Source organism: Daktulosphaira vitifoliae, unplaced genomic scaffold (assembly GCF_025091365.1).
Source record: "Daktulosphaira vitifoliae isolate Bord-2020 unplaced genomic scaffold, ASM2509136v1 Scaffold_3, whole genome shotgun sequence".
In the NCBI taxonomy this organism is placed as follows: Eukaryota; Metazoa; Arthropoda; class Insecta; order Hemiptera; family Phylloxeridae; genus Daktulosphaira; species Daktulosphaira vitifoliae.
In genome coordinates, this window is record NW_026099574.1 from 24,878,352 (window position 1) to 24,903,931 (window position 25,580).

The window sequence follows — 25,580 nt, forward strand, 5'->3', positions numbered from 1 at the left end:
TACTTTTTAGGTTGTTTTTTATTTGTGACGATTTTATGCCAGATAAAGTTAATTCAAGCAAATATCGTATACATTTTCAGATTCTATTGAATTACAGTTCAGTAACAATTTCTTGTTGTGTAGAAAAAACTACAGTTTATAAATAAATATTAACACTCCAAAGTTAATTTAATAAGTAATAAATTAACATTGTGGAAACTTGAGTCTCAAATTAAAACTAAAACTAATCAAATTAAAAGTTAAAAACATTTTTAATCAAAAATATATCTCCTATTACACCTGTATCTTAACGAGTTAGTTGTGAATCTTTTGAATGAAAAACTCGTTAATTCGTTATTCATTAATTATATTTATTTTGTAATATTTTTCAATATTAAAAAAAACCGCGTACAAAAATTTTATTTTAGTCATTGATGTAGACGAAAATTGAACGAATATTTTGAGATTCAAAAACGATCTGACTTACATAATAATTTTATCAACATAATATAAAATGAGTATTGAGTAAAATGAAATGTATAAACTCTTGTTTACCCTTATAGGTCCTATAACATTAAAATACGCATATTAATTTTTTTTCATGCTGGAATTTATAAAACAATATTAAAACTGTGTAATTAATATTAAAATATGCATGTTAGCATTCAATAATATAGAAAAAAATATATTACTATCGGTTCAATATTATAATAAATGGTCTAGAAAAACTAAACAACGAAAAATGTTGTCATGGCGAAAACATTTCTTGATGAATAGGCTTTACAGATTTTTTTTGGCCAATTTTAGAATTACTTGGCTTAAGAGTTAATTTATAAAAACTTCTTTTAACGTTTTTACATTATAAAGAAATTATTACAATAAATCTAACTGTTTTGTATTATTCTTTTTTAAATAGAAATTTTGCCTTAAAGCATAATTTAACTTAAGGCTTAAAGGCAGGGCTGGGAACCGCAATAAATCTTGTTTTTTGAACATTTTTACTATATTTAATAAGTTAGTTGACCTATATTGAATTTGTTTTCGAGAATTTGTAATGTTAATAATTGTAGAAACTAAAAGTATTATGAAATCTTTTTTAAAATTTTAACCAAATCTGAAAATTGATCTTGTAATCAAATTTTCAACATTTACTAAAATAATTCGGTATAAATGAATGAATTTCCTTTATATAAGAAAAATTGGTAAAACCGAAATTATTTTGGTTCCTAATCATGTATTAAGCTTAATGTTAATTAATTTAAATATGTATAACTAATTAAACTGTATGACTGTGTTTCCTCAAAAGATACTGCAAGTAACAACTTGCAACAAAAAAGAACTTTAGAGTAATATTTTAGAACGGGCAGTAATGTTCATATTTCATTAATATACATATTTTATGGATAATTGAATTTAGCGTCATATGAAGTTATAATATATTTTTTCAAAAATAAAAGTTACCAGAAAAAAATTATAGAACAGTAATTACACATGTTTTCCTTAAAAAAAACTTAAAACTTTGTACGACGTATTAAAATATTTAATATTAATTTGCATGTAGTATTCTATCGATTAAAATGTTATTGTAAATTAATTTACTTTATATTTGTTTTTCAAGTATTTTTAATTTAGTTAAATAATTTAGAGAAGATTTTAATTTTAAATTTATATAATACTTTTAGAGAGTTAAATAATTATTGATGTGTTTTTGAATATAATTATTCATCAATCTTGTATGATAATTATTTATTTCAAAACGTTTTAACATGAAATATCAATCTGAATTTCTAATTTAAATTTATTGTCTGTTTTAGCAGTTAATATTATGTTTAATAATGACTGTATGATATGTTCAGAATAAAATTCGCGTTAAAATATTATTTAACATTGAAAACACAACTTACATTTACCAATATATTTTCAGCTGCTTATTTTCGAGTAATTTATCTTTAAGCATTATGTACTGTTTGAAACTTTGTAGTTTTCTTATTTTAACGTTTTTTCAATAATTAAATTAAAAATATCAATTATTTTTACTTATTTAACGCGCGAGATAAAATAAAAAAATATCCTTTCTTAGAAGTTTTTTCATTATTAATTAAACTAAAAAATTATTTTCATTTAATTTGTATTATACTGTGCATTTATTGAAAAATATTTATTTATTTATTTCAAGTATAGGTATTGATTTTGTTTTTCTGTTTAATGTCCTATGGGCAAATTGTGTGTCTTGTCTAGTTGAAACGTATCTTAACTTCAATATTTCCAAACTTTTAGGGAAAACTTTCAACTCGTTCATGTGATATTAGCAACCCGAAAACCTTTCAAAGCGAATATGGGGGACACGAATGACCTGAACAAACTCTATGGTTACAACTAGTATGGTGGCGCTAATTACATTTTCAAACTTCCACCTGTGTATTTCATGCAAATCGTAGTGCTTTCATAGGAGCCGAGAAGTCAACATTAATGAAAAGTTGTGACTTGAATATTGAATGTACTAAGATACAGATGCTACGATCATTATAATGACGTTATAACAAAATGCTTTTTGCTAATGTGCAAAAGTGTTATAACAAATTGTTAAGGTGTAAACGGAGTTGACTAAATAGGTACCCGCAAAATTTACATAAACGCCAATTAAAAATTCATATGATTTGAGTTTCTTTGATTGCACAAACTTTATTAGTGAATTATTAACATTTTAAAATATTTCTGTTATTTGCTCATTTACAATATAACTATGAAAATAAAAAATATTTCGTTTAAAAACCTATGGAATTTTCTTTAAAACAACTCGACTACATAAGAATATTTTCAAGTCGGTTTCTTTATTTTTTTGATAATAATTATTAAAAATGAAATATTTTTAGGATAACATAAATCTTCATACGATTTTATGTTATCATATTTAATAAATAGCTATGATGCTTCTTTTTTTTGAAATCCTTACTCGAAAAGCTGGAATTTAAACAATTGGTGGTATATGTAAAATTGCCTTGTTACTACTATATATTACACATCCGAAATAGGCTACAATAATCTTCTCTTGCTATTTTCAATATAATTTTACATTGTTCCATGTCTCTTTTAATAGGCCATAATCATTAGTTTCTCTGGTTGAACTCTTTTACTTTATACCTTATATTTTAGCCTTTTCTCTTTCTTATTTTATTTCTTTCGATATTTTCAATGGATTTTATCAAACCTTACCTTTTTCTTTATACAGTTGGCGAATGCTTAAACTGCGCTAAAGATAAAATTAATTTTTATTTTAGTATTTCTATTTTGTTTTCATAACTTATCAAAAACTTTTAAAATATTTTGAAGAATGTTATGTATACAAATGAAACTTAGGTACAGCTCAGTTTTTACTCTGAATAACCATTTTTAATCATTTTTGTCAATCAGAAAATTTAATAACAATATTATTATTTTCTTATATAATTCTATGTCATCTAAAAATAAATCTAACTGACAACTCCTATTATTTTTAATACAATTAACATCTTGCTGTTATTTTTAAATGATTTATGCATCCACAGACTACATTAATATCATATATTCTGTTATTTGTTTTTAACAATAGTTTTTTTTAACATTTTAAAATAATCATTTTTTAGCACTCTTCTTACAAAAACGATTAATGGGTCGATAACAATTTTAGAACAAATACTTATTGAGTTACAAGCAAAGCGAAGTGGGTATCAAAACGCGGGTGGAGTATACTTTGTACAACCGTTAAGAGTTGATGTTACATACTCATTCTATATATTAAAGTACTTGTAACTTAATAACTATTTGTCCTAAAATTGTCATCAATTGTTTGAACAATTGTTGAAATTCTACACATTAAAATTGTTTACTAAAATATATATTTTTTTTAATTTTGAAATATTTAAATTAAAAAAAAAATCTATATATTTTTTTATAGTTAAAAGTATATAATAAAAAATACACTTTTAGCGTAGTCTATAAATGGAAATTTCTAAAAACGGCTATATTTTAATTTGGAAAAATTAAAAAAAAATTTAGTATATATTTTAATTTAACAAAAAAAAAAAAGAAAGATCATATTAACCATAGTCTAAGATTTTTTCAATCATAAAAAAAAAAACAACTGCGAAATGAATATTGGGCCAAAAGTTATAAGAGTTGTCAGTTAAACCTGCTCTACCCTATATATAAGTGCACATAAAAAAAGTAGAACGATTACATTTATTTACAAAAAATATATATATTTTTTTGTATTGTCTAACATTTATTTGGTTGGAAAACATAAACCTATTACTCTTGGATTGATATCCAGTGGACCGAAGTTACTTGTATGACGCTCGCTTGGTTTTAGGTTCCATCGGATTGCTCATTTGGACACTGGGTAGTTTGAATAAACTTTTAAACTTCACGATAACATAAAGTTCCAAAGGTATCGTGTATTCACAACATTCTTTTTAAAACTTGTGGGCATAAAAATATTGTATAAACGTTTTGCTATGAAAATAACCAAAGCGTAAATCAGTTACACGTACGTAATATGCCTGTGGGAAATTAAACAATAAATATATTTTTCTGGAAATTTGATTACTCCAACATAAAAAACTCTTCTCAAATGTTTTCAATTTATCGCCTCTTGAAAATTTCGTTTGCCTTTAGGGTATCGTTATCTAGAGTTTTTTATTTTCAAAAGTAAATTAATAAAAAAATTAGAAATTTTCAATGTAATCTTTTTGGTTTGGTATTTTTAACTATTAATTTAGATAATGAAAACAAATTTTTTTTTTATTAAAGAGACAAAAAAAGAAATAAATTATAATATTGACACAAAATCCTAGATTATAATTTAATTATAATAGTAATTGATTTCATAGACATGACAATAATTATTTATTAAATATATTAACGAATAACAGTAACAAACAATTTTTATTTTAAAATATCACCATTTGCGTGTACAAATTCTATGACAATTTAATCATATCTCTCTATTATTGCTTAGAATCTGAAAGATGGTAGTGATTTGAGAGGAAAATTAATTGTCTAGACGATATCCAAATATTTACTTGACTCATTGTATTTAATTAAAAGTTTAATAAAAAAAAAAAAAATGAGTAAAGTTTCATTCAGTGGTGAAATTAGGGTTTCGTATTGGGGAGGGGGATATACGTAAAGATTTTTTTTACTTCGCCCTATAGCTAAAAAATTTGTATCTATACCACAGAGAGATGCGACACTCGTACCCTCCTAATTACGCCAATGGTTCCATTAAAAGTAAATATATTTAGATTTATGATACGACCCGTATGTCTTTGATAAACAAATAAAGTAAAATAAGCGTATTTAGAGTTTATTAGTGTACTACATTTCATTGGGTACATGCGCAATAATCAAACAAATACAGTATTAAGTTATTTGTAACTTTTTAAGTCCACTGAATAACAAGTAATACGCATCACAGACAATTAGTATAGTCGGCTTTGCAACTTTGATACCAACTCTTTGAGTCTCATTATTCTATAATTACATCACAACTGTGTACACATTTTTCGTTATTGTTCATAACTATATAAATATTTCAAAAACAATTCAAGTTTTGCGAAAACAAGTTCTGAGGAAAATTCTTTAACGTCATTTGATTTATATTTAATATAATTAAAAAAATATTTATAATTTTACTGTTTGCTGAGATGGTCATTGCATATTTCAGTAAATTACACATAAAAATTATAAAGTTTTAAAGGTTAAAAATTACTCGATATAATTTTAAGCTTTTCGGGATAAGGTAAATAGTTGCGATCTATTATTATGATGTTTTTTGTGTCTAAATGGACACACAGTTAAGTTAAGTGGACCATAACACACAAAATTCAGTTCGCAAATAAAAAAAGAGTGGATACAAGTATTTTATAAGTGCAGTGTTTGGGACCAGAAAACATAATTTTTTTAAACACTCATGAAATCATATTTTCAATTGATCGATATTATTTAAAAGCCTGTTAAAATATTGCAGTTTTTATAGGATTAGAATTTTGCGGATCGAAAAAAAAAACATTTACACTATTCTTCGTGTTTTTAATATAAAATTATTCGAAATGGAATGAATTTAATAAAAAATACACGTTAAATAAATGTACTACTACAAAGCCTAAATTTGTTTCTAATTTCAACCATTTATTTTTTATGACAAAATGACAAACTGTCATGTTCATTACAGTGGTACTGGACATATCTATGCATCTGAAGCGAAATAATTAAAGTGTCTTAATCATTGAACTTATTAAAATGCAAAATTATTCAATCATAAAAATGAGAATAGTTTAATATTTTACTAGACTATAACTTGAAATGAGAAAATAAATTGATTTAAGATACGCTAAGTACTATTCCAAATAGGGTCTTATAAAACGACTTACATACATTTTTATGCGCTCCACTGAAAATTTAGTAGCTGTGGCCAACATAAATAATTGATTGACATTTAAATTACTTTAGCTGTACATCTCTAACCTATCAGATTGTTTTTACTTGACAGTTTGATGTACAGGAAAGAAAGTAAATGTATCATGACTGACGTACTGTACATATTCTCATACCAATTTAAATGTTAAAAAAGTAAATAGAAATTTATTTTATGAGAGCCGAGAGAAAATTCAAATCGAAGTATGTATATATGTAAATAAATGGAAAGTTTGATTTTTTTTTTAGTAAGTAATCGATATTGACAAAGTTTTTATATGTATTGTCGTCATAGAACAATAGTCACGTTTAACGCGAATTGGCTAACTCAATTGTCAAACGGTTTTCATATTTTATTTGATGGTTTTATTTCTTCTTTGCCTTTTTCTTGAAGCGCCTAATACCTTTTTACGAGCTTTGTGAGCTCCACTCGTTAGTAATAGTTCAATTAGTTCAAGTGGTACATTTTATCTAGTCTATTAGAACTTCAGATTTTACTACTTATACCCGTTCTATTCATTATATGTGCTGATATGTAGTTTTATGTTTTATTTTAACGTAAAGTTTTTATATCATCAACCATAGTGTTGACTGAGGCATCTTTAATAGAAACGCAACGTTATTCGTTGAATGTGACTCATAAATCGGTATCAAAATTTTAGAACTAATCAAAAATATTTTGTTGTTTTACTTAAACCTTAAATAGTTAAATTTGATAAAAATGTTATATGAAGGAGATGTTCCAGTGACAGGAAAAATATAATTTAATATAAATAATTTTTATTTTTATTTGGAATATCAAACCGACTAGACCGAATGTGTGGACAGTAAAAAAATACGAACAAATCCATATATAATATTTTATGAAGTTGCGATAATTTCCTAAAAAGTTATATTTAAAAAAATTATTGCAGAAACATATTGAGAAAAAAAACGAAAAGTATCATTTTACTAAGCATTGTATAAAAGAAAACTAAAAATATAAAGTGTACTGTCTTATTTGGAAAGTTTTTTTTTTAAGAACGGGAACTTTGCACTTAAAAGATTTCTGAAATAATCGATTCAATTGTCATAAAATATTTTGTTTTACAGATAGAAAGTCGGCTGGTTGAAATATGAACGAATATTTGATTGTGTAAAAACGGTTCCTCGCCACCAGCCAGCAACCCAAACAAGGGAGAAGTCATGGTGCTGCCTTGGTGGCTGCCGGTGGCTTTTGTGTTCGGCGGTGTGAGTGCGGCTTTAACGTCTAGCCGAGTGGTGCGCACAAAGTATGGTGATGTGAGCGGAGTGATCGTTACACCGGATAACCGGCGGTTAGACGCGGTTGAAGTGTTTCGAGGGGTACCCTATGCATCACCGCCGATCGGGTCGTTGCGATTTATGCCGCCGGTGACCGGCTCACTTTGGTCGGGAGTTAAGGTAGCCGATCGGTTTGGCCCGGTGTGTCCCCAACGATTACCTAACGTGTCCGACGAAACTATCGCACTTAAAACAATGGCTCGTGGCCGTATACAATATTTGCGCCGGTTGTTGCCGTACCTGCAAAATCAGAGCGAGGATTGTCTCTACCTGAATATCTACTCGCCTGCACGAGGTAAGTCTTACGGAAATTCATTTATTTGGGTATTTAATGATAATTGAAATGTACTGAAAAATAAAAACAATAAATTTACCATTAATTGTTTGTTTATTGTAAAGTCGAAATCACAATTTTACAGTAATCTACGCACGATGTGCTTTACGGAAGTGATGAACATTTCTGCTCTTTTAACTTTTGAATTAGGATTTTGTACGCTTAAACAATGTCTTATTTCATTAAGTACAGAACTCAATGGTATAAGGAAAAGTAATATATATATATATATAATAATAATTATTATATATATAATAATTGTTTTATACATTAAAATAGTCATTTTGTGAAAATTTGAGATTTTTAAAAAAATGTTTACTAGTCACTCAACGTGTTTTTAGTATTTTGACCAGAAACACCCCACAAAACAAAAAACTGCCTCTGTTATTCAATTTTTGGTCACGTATTATGATTAGTATATCATAATAGTTTGATTTTTACTGTACAATACAAATATTTTAGTTTCGAAATTTTAAGGCAAGAATTGATAGCGTGGATATCATAATTAATGTCATTATATGGTATATTTCTAGTAAGTCTCAAGCAAACTTAAATTTTTTTTTAATGCAGTTTGGCAGATATTTATGTATGTTACAAAAAAATTATTCACTAATCTTAAAAACTTATACTTTTTTTTTAAATAAAGTGTAAGCTAAAATATATAATATTCTTGAAAATATTAATAAATACTTAAATTAAATACTTTTAAATTATATTTTTTTTATTTACGTTTTCAACAATTGTAAATTTGATATATTATCGTAAATGTAAAATTATATATTGTATTTATCTTAAAATTGTCTTTTTATAAAACTAAACAGCTGTTTAATAATATGGTATATTAATGGTAATTTATGGGTTTATTTTTACTTACAAATAACAGAATTATTTGAAATCTCAAATACATAATTTTTTTAAATTGATTGACCAAAAAAAAATTTTTTTTAATTATTACATTTTTAATAATTATTAATACTATTGTTTGTTAAGAACTACAAAATACAAAAATAATAAGACACTATGACACAATTTTATTCATTTTAATTAGCTTGGGTGTTATTAAGTTTTTTAAGCTACTCTACAGTATTATACCATAAGATAATTAGTTCATGATTTGATATGATCAAAAATTTAAATATAAAATATTTATGATTGTTGTAAAATTGTATAAAACTAACAATTTAGGTATTCTTGAAAATATTTATAATATATAATATAATATGATGGTTGATCATCAAATACTTTTCAATTATTTTTTTTTATCAAACAATTCATTTATACTAAATATAATAAATAACATAAGAACTATTTTATGTTATGATAAAATTATACATCAGTATTAATTTAATTAAAAATTATGAAAAATCAGCAAATCTATGTGAAACCACAGGTTTATTTGATTTTAATAGTAAATTTTTTAACGATTTTAGTTTTATTTAAATAATGGTTATATAATATTAACTGTAATTTAAGCCATAACATTTCACATTTGTACGTATAAATGTCTTTGTAACTCAATTTTTGGTCTATATCTTGAATTACACGTGAATAATTATAACACACAAATTTTTAGTAAAATTTATGTTTAGTTTAATTTTAGTATATAATCGAAAAATCAAAGATCAAATCTCATCGTATAGCAATCACGACAAAAAAAAAAAATTGGCCAAAAGCTCCCATTAAACGGTCCTGTTTTAGTTAATTTTTTTTATATTTTCAAAGTGTGACCAAAAAACTAATATTTATTAGTCAAAATCTTTATTCAAAGCCATTAATACAGGTGTGATAAAAAAATGACACATAACACCTAAATGTAATATCGTGTCACAAATAAAACATTTCTATAATAAGTGAATTATGTTAAAAAAGAAATACTATTGTTAAAAATAGTCATTAGATACTGTCTTGGATATTTCTATCGCTAATTCTTCAGAGATCTATTTCTTAAACAAAGAAAGTAAATTATTTATTACTGAACCAGTCTTTAGTACTAAAACTTCAGAATATAATAAAATTATGATAAGTGAATAATTCTTTTTCTACTTATAATATACATAAATATCAACCAAACTGCATACCATATAATGACATTAATTATGATATCCACGCTATCAATTTTTGCCTTAAAATTTTGAAACTGAAAAATTTGTATTCTACAGTAAAAGTTAAATTATTTGATATACTAATCAGGGGCGTCATTTAGGGAGGGTTACGGTGTGCACCGCACCCCTTGCTTTAAAAACAGTCCCAATTGGTCTGCATTAATAATGCACCAATTTTTTATACATTAATTCAAATTTCAAAAACATTGTATTATCATTGTTCAATAAACAAATATTATTGTAAAAATCAATTGAGAAACAATAAATATATCATACTGAACTATTGATATTTGTACCGAACACAAGATGTTTATATTGATATTGATGTTCGTAACAGTTTTAGCTTCGATGCAAATCTGAGAAAGTATTAATTTTACCATGATGTGTTTATTTTTTATTTTTTTTGTGTCTGTCATTACTTTTTCTCAGTTCTCACTAGACCTATTTTGCTCAACAATACATCAAAAGATCACAAATCTTATTTAGTTGAAAACATTTTCCCTAGTTCCTAAAGTTACGATTTTTAAAATCGTCAAATTTAGACATTTTATTTACTTTATTTTTCTAAAAATTGCCATAACTTATTGAAAAATTAACAAATCAAAATAGTAATTTTTTATACTTAAATCTTAAGTAATTCCCTTTTATATGATAAAATATTTTTTAAATATATTTTATATTTAATTATACTGATAATTTTTGCGGTTGATAAGGGTTTTTCATAGTAATGAGTCAGCCAATATATATATAATTTATATGAATCCAACTTATATTAAATATAAATGTATACAGTAAGCTTTTTTGAATTTTTGTATAAAAACAAACTTTTTCAACTTAACTTTTGAAAATGTTCCAGGAATACTGAATTTTTTAAATATATGTTAAAATAGGGCTTATTTTATATACTAGAAGTTCAACAAAAAAAAATTTGTACCGACGATCTATTTACCATGTCTAAATGGCAGTCAATGTAGAACAAAAAATAAGATTTAATTTTACTTTTGGAATAATTTACCAATTTTTTAGAATAAAACACTATATACAGATTTGCACCAAAGCGTTTCTTATGATAGTTATGACAATCACTGTTAGATATTATCTATACTTGACCCAACTATGCCACTTCCATACTGTGCCGAGACCCCACTGTACTACCGTTTTTATCACCACTTTTTTGCCGTGGAGTTAACAGCAATAATTGATAACGATAATGAACTGATAAATATAAAATTCAAGGATTGCTACGACCCCCGACATTACGTTATACAATATTAAAATAGTAAGTATTATTATAATTTATATTTACTACTTATGTTGATTGTGATTCATAATCTATGGGAAAATTAAAAGAAGAATAATTTAAGTAGATATATCTATTTTTATATGGCCTGATGAAATTTCAAAATGGTCTACTTGAAATCTCGCACACCGAAAATAAAAACTGAAATGACGCCCCTGATGCTAATCATAATATTTGACCAAAAATTGAATAACAGAGGCAGTTTTTTATTTTTTGGGCTGTTTTTGGTCAAAATACTAAAAACACGTTGAGCGACCAGTAAACGTTTTTTTAAAAATCTCAAATCTACAAAAAATGCCTATTTTAATGTATAAAATAAAGTTAAAATGGTTCTCATTAAAATTTCGAAGATCGACTTTTTTATATACAGGGTGGCCCAACACTCACTGACAACTTAAATAACTTTTGATCCAGTTAATATTTTTAGTTGATTTTTTTTTTAAATAATAGTTATAAGTTAGGTCTATAGCTATATCTCAATAATTAATTTTTTTACATTTTATTAAAAATATTAATTATTTTTAAATTTTAAATAAAATGTAAAAAAAAAATCTAAGATAGCTATTTTGTAGAGTAGAATTTAAGAAAAATTTTAGTAAAAAAATATCTTATTAATATTCAGTAGTAAATATTCTGTAGCGTTTTGAAGTTTGTGAAAATTTGAATTTTCATGTACTATTTTACGGTATTAAACATTGAAATACGTATTGAGAAAAGGACAGAAGAAAACGCTATCTTTTCAATATACTTTTGAATGAGAGTGATAAGTAATAATTGCCTTATCTAATTTCTTATCATGGTATTTATGCCAAGTTTGTAATGTATACACACTATCATCATATGTATACACAGTAATCATGAAAAGATAGCGTTTTCTTCTGTCCTTTTCTCAATACGTATTTCAATGTTTATAACCGTAAAATAGTACATGAAAATTCAAATTTTTACAAACTTCAAAACGCTACAGAATATTTACTACTGAATATTAATAAGATATTTTTTTACTAAAATTTTTCTTAAATTCTACTCTACAAAATAGCTATCTTAGATTTTTTTTTTACATTTTATTTAAAATTTAAAAATAATTAATATTTTTAATAAAATGTAAAAAAATTAATTATTGAGATATAGCTATAGACCTAACGTCTAACTAATGCTTAAAAAAAAAAATCAGCTAAAAATATTAACTGAATCAAAAGTTATTTAAATTGTCACTGAATGGTGGGCCACCCTGTATACAAAGTGGAACAGATCTAACTGACAACTCATATAACATATGATCTACATAACATTATCTATATTTTTTTAAATAAATTTGTATAATATAGAACTATATTTAAAATATGTTTTATGTTATTTTTCGCAATTACAAAAAAATATTTTAAAAATTAATTTTTTTATGATTTGAAGTCATATATCATAAATTTAAAAGTGAATAATAGTGAATAAGTCCATTTATTATCAAATCTCCTAATCATGCAAATTAAAAATAGTTATCACTTTTAACTTGGCTAATTACGGAATACTCGTACTTGACATATGATAATGTTTCTATTTTTTGTAATAAAGATTAGAGATAATTATTTCTGTATAAAGCGCGTTAAACGTTATTATTATCCATGGAAAAGAAATCGCATACTGTTACCAGTAAATAACGTAATAAGTGTTTACTTAATATAATATCAACTAACATTTGATACCATAGCAAAATTGTAAAAAAAAATCAAAATTTAACAAACTTAAAAATGCTGTATAAACGTTACTACTGAATTAAAATAAGAGTTTATGGCATCAAAATTTTTTTTTAAAACATATTTATAAAATGGAAATCTTCAAATCATAAAAAAATTAATTTTTAAAATATTTTTTTGTAATTGCGAAAAATAACATAAAACATATTTTAAATATAGTTCTATATTATAAAAATTTATTTAAAAAAAAGGCATAAGATGTTATTTAGATCTTAGGTTATATGAGTTGTCAGTTAGATCTGTTCCACTCTGTATGTATATATATATATTTCATTTTTATATTATAGTTTTAAATAAATAGATATACTTTTCTAATAACTAAATTTAAAAAATAAAACAAATCATTTTCTTAATTACATAAAGTATCTTTTTGTATCAATGAGTTTTTATAAATTATAAAGTTAATAGAACAATCTTTTGCATTTACACAATATTGTAGATTAAATTAAATTTATAAAATATAAAGAATATATTACAAAAAAAGTATTTATAAAATTTAATATTCTCTTCTATATTATTCATAGTTAAAATTTTATTGTGTTCAATATAAAAATATTTAATGTAGAATGTAAATAATTGTTTTCTGTACAAACAAATAAAAATTTGTCAGAAACACTCACTTTCATTATGTCTTTTGAAACCAAGTATAAAANACAAAATCATTTTAATTAAGAAACACTCACTTTCATTATGTCTTTTGAAACCAAGTATAAAAAAAGGCATGAATGGTCAGGAAAACTTATTTTCTCCAAATGTATTGAGATTAGCTGATATTTTTCAAATCAATAAACATTTTTCTTATTACAATTGTATAAAATATAATCAAATTCTATTAAAATGATACTAAATGTAAAGATTAAAATTGTGGAGCATTTAAAAAATTTACATCTGTCTAACTCAATAATTAATCAACATAATGATTTTATTAAAGTGTAAAAGATGCGTAGGTGAATATTAATTATTCTGTTTATTGAAAATTAAATCTTGGAAGAAACTATCAATCCAAAACATTTTCATAGTAAACCCACGCTTTGATTTATTTCTTAATTTTCTAATTAAACATAAAGTTCAAAATAACTAATAACTGTTTTTAGCAATTTTATTGACTTAATAAATTTTTTTTTTTTTTAACAAATGCATTTTAGTAAAAAATTGTTATACTTTTAAACAGTTATTTTAATTATAAAATATTATTTAAAGATTTTTTTTATTTTCATTTGAAAGTAAAAATTATTTTCAGTAATACAATGAAAACTCAAAACTAATTGTATGTAGTCCTGTATTTTAAGTGTAACTTTCCTTAGACGACGATAAATTTTATATTTTATAATTATAATTCCATTTTCTTTAAAACTACACGTTGGAAGTTATTCTCAACTTAACGAGCCTACGATTTCTGCATCGCTTCTGCTGTGCCCTAATGAAACAACTCATAACTTTTGGTCCGGTATAGATTAATTTTGTTGTTGTACGCGAATGTCAATTAAGGAGTTGCCTTAAACGAGTCAAGATTGCTGGTGCCGTGGCTATTACTAACATAAAGAACGGGGCAATAAATATTTTGCGGTAGCACGCACAATACACACCCATACCACTACAGTTTGGGTACTTGAAAGCTCGGATGGTTTAATAGTTTCAATATGATGACATATACTATGTAGTTTATAGGTGATTACTAAATAAATAAATGAAAATTTTACAATTGTACAAACTACCCGTAGAAATTTAAGTCTTTCGAAACAATTGTAAATTTTTGTATGAAATTCTTGAAGAGCAGTATTTTACAATATACTTTTAGCTTACTACAGTTGCTAGATTGATTTATATCATAAAAATGATTACTTGTACGTTAAAATTTAGTAGAGAATTTAATCAGATTTTCTTTTTTTATAAGATAAAGAAAAAGTCATTATTTATATAATAAAAATAGATCATTTATGTCTAATATTATTTAAAATTATATTAAAAATATTAATTTAATACAAAAACCTATTTAACAAAAAAAATTACTAAAAATCCTGGAAACGTATTTCGGTAACAATGTTACTATTATCACATACAACATACATGCTAAACACATACAGACAACCCGATAGAAAAATACCAATTATATACCCTGGTAACCTTATCACAAGTTTAATATTGAATTTTTCAGTAGGCCAAGATCCCAATTAATTAAATTGTTTTCATTTTTAACATTTCTATTGCCTCCCTTATATTTAGTTCTTTGTAATTATTTAGGTTTTTAATTAGTTTTATGGTATTAATGGAGTGATTATGTGTCAATAAATGTTCACACATAGAAGATTTATATTTTCTTGACTATTTATATATCTCAAGTGTTTTATAAGCTTAACCTCTATATTTCTTTTTGTTTGTCTTATGTGACGTTTATTATAAATTTTATAAATGCCGATCTCTCACTTATACTTTATCCTTAGGGTTACCTAATAAATTTCTTAAATTATTGCTTTTAGATGTTACTAAAGTAATACCAAAATTCTTAAAAATTCTAGCTAGTTCATTTTAAATACTTAGATAATATAAAATGGGCGATCTAATTAATTTTTGTTCCCTCAAGTTAGCTTTCCTTTCTTTATTAATATTATAAAGTTGAAAATTTCATCATTATGTTAATTATACATTTAAAATTATTTCTATAATACATTTGAAAATATTATTGTATTTTTTTTAATTCAATAAAATCATCTGACTACTAAAGTAAACTTGCTAAATACTCCTACAGAAGCTTTAATTTTATTTATAGGAATTTAATGGGAGTTTAAAAGGTTTTGTGTTTCATTTAACGTCATAACACAATAGTTTAAATAATTGTTCTATGTGTCGGTTGTTAATTTATTAGTTATGATATAAATAAAGCTTAAAATTTTGAAGCAAAATAAATATGTAAAATAAAAAAATGTGGGATTATAATAAGGAAGAAGTATGTCTTGAAAAGTTTTTACGCATAAAATTAAAATTAAGATTAAAATTTAAGACATATAAGAATATATATATTCTACTGACTCGTTTGTCAGTATTAAATTCATAAAAAAAAAAAACATCTGTCATGTATCATATCAATTCTCAAAGTGTTTATTTTTATTCATAAATAGCTTTCACAATTGTGCATACATTTTTTAATAGGCCTATTCAAATTTACAAATATAATTTTACCTTATCTTAAAATTCTAAAATAATTTTGTTTTTAGTTCATCATAATTTTTTAAAAACATTTCATTTATATTCCGCTGAATAGCAAAAATCGTTTACCAAATATTGAAAAAAAATACATTAATTCATTTAAATTTCTGACAATTAACTTATTGTTTTTATTATTAGCTAATGAACAAGACTTTTTATATATGTAAATAAGTTATAAATTAAAGTGTTTGTATAAAATATTCGTACATATAGATTCATATATTGTATATATATTTGATTATTTTTACTTTTTATTTATTTTAATAATTCTATAACTTCTTGTGATACAAAACATATAAGATTATTTAAAAAATGTGAAATACCATTCCATATGATTTCTATTTTGTGTACATCAAAATTATAATTAAAATCCTCCAATAAAGTTTCTCTAGATTTTTGTATCCCGTTTTTTAATTTTTTAATTATTTTTAATACATTTTTTTGATTTATAATAACTTCTAAATTTATATAAATAAAATGATAAATATTTTTTATTTTGTCCAATAAGTCGTTATTGAATCCCACTTGCAATCCATGATTTTCAAAAATTAAGTTTGTAATTTGTTTTAAATCCTTTAAATACACAAATATCATATTAATTAGTTTAGATACGTCGAATTTACTATTCCCATCGTTTTCTATATTCAAACCTTCTGAAATTTGTTTTTCCAAATCAATAAGTGCTAAACTGATATAATCCAAGATAGTAACTGCACCATGTGCTACATCTTGAATTATTGAAGTAATTACTAAGTTTGAAAACTTGAATAAAACTTCCATATCATTTTCAGATTTTATACAATCGTACCACTCTGATTTGTTGCATTTAGAAAATACCTATTAAAAAATCCAAATGTTTTAAATCATCATAATATATACTATTTTATTATATCAAAAAAATGTTTGTATTATAAAATGGGTTGTTATTTATTAAGTATGAAAAGTATTAAAAACTGTATGATAAAAAATTATAAAATTATAATTCTAAATGACAAATAAATTATATTTACGAATGAATGTAAACTTTTTTTATCAAACTGTAATAAATTATTATTTATTCTATATATTCTAATTTTAGCTTAAAAATTAGTCATAGAACATAGTAGAAATTGGTAACAATATTTTCACGAATAAACATTTGAAAACAAATTTCAAAAAGTACGATATTTCTGATGCAAAAATAAAGAAATTAATGCAAGAATTATTTAGAAATACTACAATAATTCAGTAAATATAAATTTTAAACGTGAATTTCATGTAAGATCAATTTAAAAAATATATATTACTTGTTTATTTTCCAGTTGAGTATAATTGTCATCTATGAATTTTTTTAAAAAATTATCTTTCTTCTCAATTACTTTTTTAAATTTCAAATTATTTGGATGAAACCATGAACCAGTAATTAAACAAAACCTTTCAGACTGTTGATTGATTTTAGTTCGCATTTGATGAATATCATTTAATAGTTCTTTGTAAACTCCATTTTTATCGGATGGTCTAGGGATTTTTGTTTTATCTTCGATTAATTGAAGTAGTTTTTCACTTGTATATGGTTTATCAACCAATGCAGTAAAAATATTGTATAGATCACTAAAGAACAAATAATTGTTGAACAATGTTTTGTCATATTTTATATTAGCTCTGTATATAAACTCTAACAAACAATGACCTTTATGTGAACTTAACGACAAAAGATTAAACCAATCGATAAATTCTATATATTTGTTTTCTCTACTACTCGAAATAATTACTAAATATGCCAATTGTGTGTATTCCTGTATTGTCTTACTGAACATTGTGTGAACATCATTTGCAAGTTGGAGAATCATTTCGTCATTAATGTAATTGGTATTTTTCATATCATTGTTTATCGATATCAATTCTTGAGGAATTAAATATTTCAGTGAAACCCGATCCTGATTAGGTCGTTTATTGATACTTCTAAATAACTCATCATTAATAGCGTTTATAGCAACCACAAAGAAAATACAATAAGACAAAATCATTTTAATTAATTGAAAGTTTAGATCATAGAATATTTCTCATAAGATATTAGTCATTAGTGAGAACTTGTACGTCAAATGATTTAATAAATAATAAAGCTATAATTTATAGTTGGTATATTTCACAAAAATAGACTTAGTTGTTTGTGTTATAATATAAATTTAAAGAATTAATCATTTTTTCATATTTATTTAAGGTTTTCATTATATTTTAATATTATTAACGCACAAATTAGATTTTATTTATGTGGTATGCCCCGTTCGCCTTTAACTTACATTAAATTTAAGTTGTTGGCGAGCGTAGTTATAAATTAAACAGTTCAAAAAATTATAATATAAAACTGTTTATCGATCTGTAAAAATTTTATTTAAATTATTTTCCATTTAATAGTAACTAAATAATATTAAATATCTTTTTGAATTTCCAATTATTGTATTCAAAATTTACTTCTAAAAATTATTTATTATTCAATATACTTGTTATTTATAATGGTTTGAAAAAATTGATTAATATTTAATCTAAGTACTCTTGAATATTCTACATGGAATATATAAATAATAGTATATTACATACTAGGTATAACTATATAGCGTATCTGAAACTTGTCAGAGAATTTCTTTGAAATAGTATTTTTAATAGACATGCTTTATAATATATATATTTATATTAGCTTAATAAACAATTTTCATTAGTATTTAAACTATTTTTCACGCATGTAAAAAACATAAAATATGATAAATAAATTGAAAAGTTACTTATTATAGTATGATTAGATTTTTTTTTTTTGTCTTCTTATCGAACATCTAGTGTTATGTAAAAAGTACCTATATCATTTTCCCCAAAAGTAACATTCGTATACGCGTTCGAAACTTATTGGTAAGTTATACTTACGCTTGTGGGTCTTTTCCGGTAAAATATTACAACACAAAAACATACATGGTGGTTATTTACAAACTATCACAACAGTAAATAAAAATTATTTTCCGTAATATAATGAAAAGTCTAAACCGAAATTTGATTATATGTATATGTGCATTTTGTATTTGACGTTTTTTAGAATTATATAAATTTTATATTTTATAATTATAATTCCATCATACATTTCTTTTAAAACTACATGTTGAAAGTTATTCTCAACTTAACGAGCCTACGATTTCTGCATCGCTTCTGCTGTGCTCTAATGAAACAACTCATAACTTTTGGTCCGGTATAGATTAATATTGTTGTTGTACGCGAATGTCAATTAAGGAGTTGCCTTAAACGAGTCAAGTTTGCTGGTGCCGTGGCTATTACTAACATAAAAAACGGGGCAATAAATATTTTGCGGTAGCACGCACAATACACACCCATACCACTACAGTTTGGGTACTTGAAAGCTCGGATGGTTTAATAGTTTCAATATGATGACATATACTATGTAGTTTATAGGTGATTACTAAATAAATAAATGACAATTTTACCATCGTATTAACTATCCGTGGAAACTTTAGAGTCATTCTAAACTATTGTTAATTCTCGAAGAGCAATTTTTTATATACACTTTTAGTTTACTACAGTTGCTACATTGATTTATATTATATATATTATTACTCGTACGTCTAAAATTAGTAGAGAATTTAATCAGCTCTTTCTTTTTTTGTAAGATAAGGAAAAAATCGTAATCTATATAATAAAAATTGATTACTAGTGACTAATTTTATTTAAAATTATATTAAAAATATTAATTTAAAATTAAAAACCATTTAACTCAGAGAGCCATAAAATTCACTAAAAAAATCCTGGAATCGTATTTTGATAACAATGTTACTATTATGACATACTACATATATGCTACATACATACAGACAACCCAATCGAAAAGAAACGGTTATATACCCTAGTGATCTTATCACAAGTTTAATAATGAATTTTTCAGTAGGTCAAGATTGCTATTGCTTCTCTTATATTTAGTTTACTATAATTATTTACGTTTTTTTTTATAAAATTTGTGGTTGTAATGGAGATATTATTTGTCAATAAGTGTTCAGCCATAGAAGTTTTATATACTTCTTTTGTAGTCTTTTGTATCTTAAGTGTTTTTTTTTTTAATTTAAGCCCTATTTTCATTTTTATTTGACTTATTAATCATTCATTATAATTTTTACTTTACATTTTATACATTTTCACCTTCTATATTATCTTAAGGTTACCTAATAAATTTCTTAAATTATTGTCTTTGGATGATACTAAAGTAATACCAAAATTCTTATAAATTCTAGCTAGTAAATTTTAGATGCCTGGATAATATTAAATGGGCAATCTTATTCATTTTTGTTTTATCAAGCTAGTGAGTGTACAAGCTGCTCTCCTTTCTTTATTGCACTTTTGTGTTAGGTTTAATTTTGTAATTACGTCTTCGTTATATCTATTAAATCTAGTTATATCTCATATAACTCCTGTGCTTTGTCAAAATCTATTATATTCATTGGAATAATAACTTGTAAAAATAATATTAAAAGATGTCATTTTGTTATACCAGCTGTGGATCGAATTACCTAAATGTATGTGTGTTATCCGAATAATTTTATAGTTTTTCAGTTAAAAAAATATTAACTTATTTAAAATATAAAAATGAAATGTAGTAGTGATAGTGTCAGCAAAATAAGACACAACAATGGATAATCCGCAATAACCATTTTAGTAGATTTTTTATAAGTAGTTATATACACATATCGAGCTACATTCAGAACATTTAAACCACCGACATAGATAAAGATATTTTGTGTAAAAATAATGAAAACAACTTATTTGTCTATATCATTTTTATCATTACTTTAATTATACGTAAAAAATTAATAGGGCTATTTAAACTTACAAATATAATTTTACATTATCTAGAAATTCTAAAATAATTTTATTTTTAGTTCACCATAATTTTTTAAAAACATTTCATTTATATTCTACTAAATTAAAAAAATCGTTTACCAAATATTAAAAAAAATTTATTGATTCATTTAAATTTTTGACAATTTATTAACTTTTTGTTTTTATTATAAGCTAATGAACGAGTCTTTTGACATATGTAAATAAGTTATAAATTAAAGTATTCGTATTAAATATTCGTACATATATAATCATATATTGTAAATATATTTGGTAATTTTTACATTTTATTTATTTTAATAATTCTAAAATATATTTTGATCTATAACATATATAATTATTTAAATGAATTGAAATGTCATTCCATATGGTTTCTATTTTGTGTACAGAAAAATTATAATGAAAATCTTTCAATATAGTTTCTCTAGAATTTTGTATCCCGTTTTTTAAATTTTTAATTATTATTAATACAGTTTTTTGATTTATAATAACCTTTAAATTTATATTAATATAATGATAAACATTTATTATTTTGTCCAATAAGTCGTTATTAAATCCCACTTGCATTCCATGATTTTCAAAAATTAAGTTTGTAATTTGATTTAAATCCTCTAAATACCCTAATATCATATTACTTAGTTTAGATGCGTTTGATTTACTATTCCCGTCGTTTTCTATATTCAAACCTTTTGCAATTTGTTTTTCCAAATCAATAAGTGCTAACCTGATATAATCCATGATAGTAACTGCACCATGTGCTATTACTTGAATCATTGATGTAATTACTAAGTTTGAAAACTTGAATAAAACTTCCATATCATTTTCTGATTTTATGCAATCGTACCACTCTGATTTGTTGCATTTAGAAAATACCTATTAAAAAATCCAAATGTTTTAAATCATCATAATATATACTATTTTATTATATCAAAACAATTTTTGTATTATAAAATGGGTTGTTATTTATTAAGTATGAAAAGTATTAAAAACTGTATGATAAAAAATTATAATTCTAAATGACAAATAAATTATATTTACGAATGAATGTAAACTTTTTTTATCAAACTGTAATAAATTATTATTTATTCTATATATTCTAATTTTAGCTTAAAAATTAGTCATAGAACATAGTAGAAATTGGTAACAATATTTTCACGAATAAACATTTGAAAACAAATTTCAAAAAGTACGATATTTCTGATGCAAAAATAAAGAAATTAATAAATTTACTTCTTTTTAAGAAATTTTTGTACAATACATTTATTTAATAAGTAAACTATTTACTTGTAAAATAGAAACCCAAGATTTTAAAAAATAAGAGTTTATTTTTTTAATGCGAATGTTTAAAGGTTACGTATTTAAATTGACATATTTTTTTATTCATAAATTATTTAAAAATACTACTTCAGTAAATATAAAATTTTATTGTGAATTTAATGCAAGAATTATTTAAAAAAATATATTACTTGTTTATTTTCCAGTTGAGTATAATTTTCATCAATGTATTTTTTTAAAAAATTATCTTTCTTCTCAATTACTTTTTTAAATTTTAAATTATTTGGATGAAACCATGAACCAGTAATTAAACAAAACCTTTCAGTCTGTTGATTGATATTTGTCCGCATTTGATGAATATCATTTAATAGTTCTTTGTAAACTCCATTTTTATCGGATGGTCTAGGGATTTTTGTTTTATCTTCGATTAATTGAAGTAGTTTTTCATTTGTATATGGGTAATCAACAAATGCAGTAAAAATATTGTCTAAATCACTAAAGAACAAATAATTGTTGAACAGTGTTGTGTCATATTTTATATTAGCTCTGTATATAAACTCTAACAAACAATGACCTTTATGTGAACTTAATGACAAAAGATTAATCCAATCAGTTACTTCTATATATTTGTTTTCTCTAATACTCGAAATAATTACCAAATATGCCAATTGCGTGTATTCCTGTATTGTCTTACTGAACATTGTGTGAACATCATTTGCAAGTTGGAGAATCATTTCGTCATTAATGTAATTGGTATTTTTCATATCATTGTTTATTGATATCAATTCTTGAGGAATTAAATATTTCAGTGAAACCCGATCCTGGTTAGGTCGTTTATTGATACTTCTAAATAACTCATCATTAATAGCGTTTATAGCAACTACAAAGAAAATACAATAAGACAAAATCATTTTAATTAATTGAAAGTTTAGATCATAGAATATTTCTCATAAGATATTAGTCATTAGTGAGAACTTGTACGTTAAATGATTTAATAAATAATAAAGCTATAATTTATAGTTGGTATATTTCACAAAAATAGACTTAGTTGTTTGTGTTATAATATAAATTTAAAGAATTAATCATTTTTTCATATTTATTTAAGGTTTTCATTATATTTTAATATTATTAACGTACAAATTAGATTTTATTTATGTATTATACCCCGCACGCCTATAACTTACATTAAATTTAAGTTGTTGGCGTGCGTAGTTATAAATTTAAACAGTTCAAAAAATTATAATACAAAACTGTTTATCGATCTGTAAACATTGTATTTAAATTATTTTCCATTTAAAAATAACTAAATAATATTTTATTTCTTTTTGAATTTCTAGATATTGTATTCAAAATTTACTTCTAAAAATTATTTATTATTCAATATACTTGTTATTTATAATGGTTTAAAAAAATTGATTAATATTCAATCTATGTACTCTTGAATATTCTACTTGGAATATATAAATAATAGTATATTACATACTAGGTATAATTATATAGCGTATCTGAAACTTTATAAAAAACAGTAGTAATGTAAAACAATAGAGACATACACTCCACAAAATTGTTTGATTTATTTTATTTTGTTTTAACTTTGCAAAGAACCAGCAAAGACATACATGTTTATTCGGCGAATTATCGTCCGAGTAGTTACATCATACTATACTAAATTGATATTTAATTATTTAAGTATTGCAGTTAATTCGAAGAAATTATGAACAGGTTGATTATTGTAATATTAGTCACTCCATTAGTCGTAAATTAATAATTATATTAAGAAAATATTTTTAATTTTATATATTTCTTGATTTATTAATTATTAAGTTTTTTTTTAATTCATCCTTAATACCCTATAGAGTGTCAACTTCATTTTGTTAAATAGTCAAATACATTTTTAACTAGCTAATCAAATAAAAAATAATCTAATTAGGAAAATGACTCGTCGAAATTAAAAATTATTTTGTTTTTAAATAAACTTGATATTTGCATTGATTTAAAAAAATTAATCAAATAAAATTGTAATATATTTATGAATAAATTATTATTTAACAAAAAATTTGTAGTTTCATACTTATTAAATCTTACAATAATATACAGGGTGTTCAATATCCATGTACTCTTGAAATAGTTTACTTAGAATATATAAAACAAATGGGTTTCTGATAACCATCTAAGTTATGCTATTGGATAATTATTAGGTTTATTTTTTAAAATGTTTTAAAAAAAATGTTTAATTTATTATTATTCTGTAAGTAATTGAGTGGGTTATGATAAAAAAATCACCCTGTATATATATATTAATTAATCAATTTAAATTCATAATATTTTATTATGTTTTTGTTTTAATTAAAAATAATGAACAAGGCTTTATTTATATGTTTTTGTACAACATTATTATAAATAAATATTACAATATTTAATTTTGATCTATTGTAGTATTTTAAAAATATTCTGTAACATGAAATTTGTAGCACCATGTGTAAATGCCGTTAAGTGAATCCATTTGATTTGATTTTAATTAGTTGGTATATTTCATAAAAATACACTAGGTCGTTGTGTTATAATATAAACTTAAAGAAGTTATCATTTTTCTATATTTATTTAAGGTTTATATTATATTCTAGTGTTAATAATTTAATATAGATAATTTTTTTAAATATTTTACCACAAAAAAAAATTGGATGAAATAAAATATTTTTTAGCTCTAAAAATATTGTTTATTTGCATTACGATATAAATTTAAACCAGTAAACAATTTTCCATATTTATTTATGGTTTTTATTGTATTCTAACATTAATATAGTACGGATAAGAATTTTTCTGTTTTGCACTCTGCTAGACTATTACTAAAAATTATAAAACTCTAAAAATAATAAAATATAAAAATTTTATTTAAACTCTTCTCCATTTTGTAGTAAAAAAATTAGGTTTGCGTTTAAACTATGTCTAAAATCACCTTTAGAAATTATTCAGTTTTCAATAAACTTAATTGAATTTCAATGTAAATTCAAAAT

General features: G+C 23.5%; 2 protein-coding genes across 19 annotated transcripts in view; one reads left to right on the plus strand and one right to left on the minus strand.

The window, feature by feature from the left end:
• The window catches only part of LOC126901804 (neuroligin-4, Y-linked-like), a 210,704-nt gene that overhangs the window by 2,138 nt on the left and 182,986 nt on the right, over nt 1-25,580 (plus strand). For 3 of the 4 annotated variants that reach the window (XM_050678568.1, XM_050678567.1, XM_050678569.1), the window contains exon 2: nt 7,525-8,029. In XM_050678568.1, the coding sequence (XP_050534525.1) occupies nt 7,618-8,029 (412 nt within the window). In that variant the 5' untranslated portion in view covers nt 7,525-7,617. Of the gene's footprint in view, nt 1-6,590; nt 6,681-7,524; nt 8,030-25,580 lie in introns of those variants that run through there. The other variant, XM_050678571.1, reaches the window with a different exon arrangement.
• Nucleotides 16,571-25,580, minus strand: part of LOC126901808 (uncharacterized) — a 34,716-nt gene continuing 25,706 nt past the window's right edge. The window contains exons 1-3 of one of the 15 annotated variants that reach the window (XM_050678603.1): nt 23,141-23,566; nt 17,712-18,094; nt 16,602-17,262 (exon numbers count right to left, since the gene is read on the minus strand). In XM_050678603.1, coding sequence (XP_050534560.1) covers nt 16,681-17,262; nt 17,712-18,094; nt 23,141-23,477 — 1,302 coding nt within the window. In that variant the 5' untranslated portion in view covers nt 23,478-23,566 and the 3' untranslated portion in view covers nt 16,602-16,680. Of the gene's footprint in view, nt 17,263-17,711; nt 18,095-21,499; nt 22,165-22,757; nt 23,567-25,580 lie in introns of those variants that run through there. The other 14 variants (XM_050678602.1, XM_050678606.1, XM_050678593.1 and 11 more) reach the window with 14 other exon arrangements.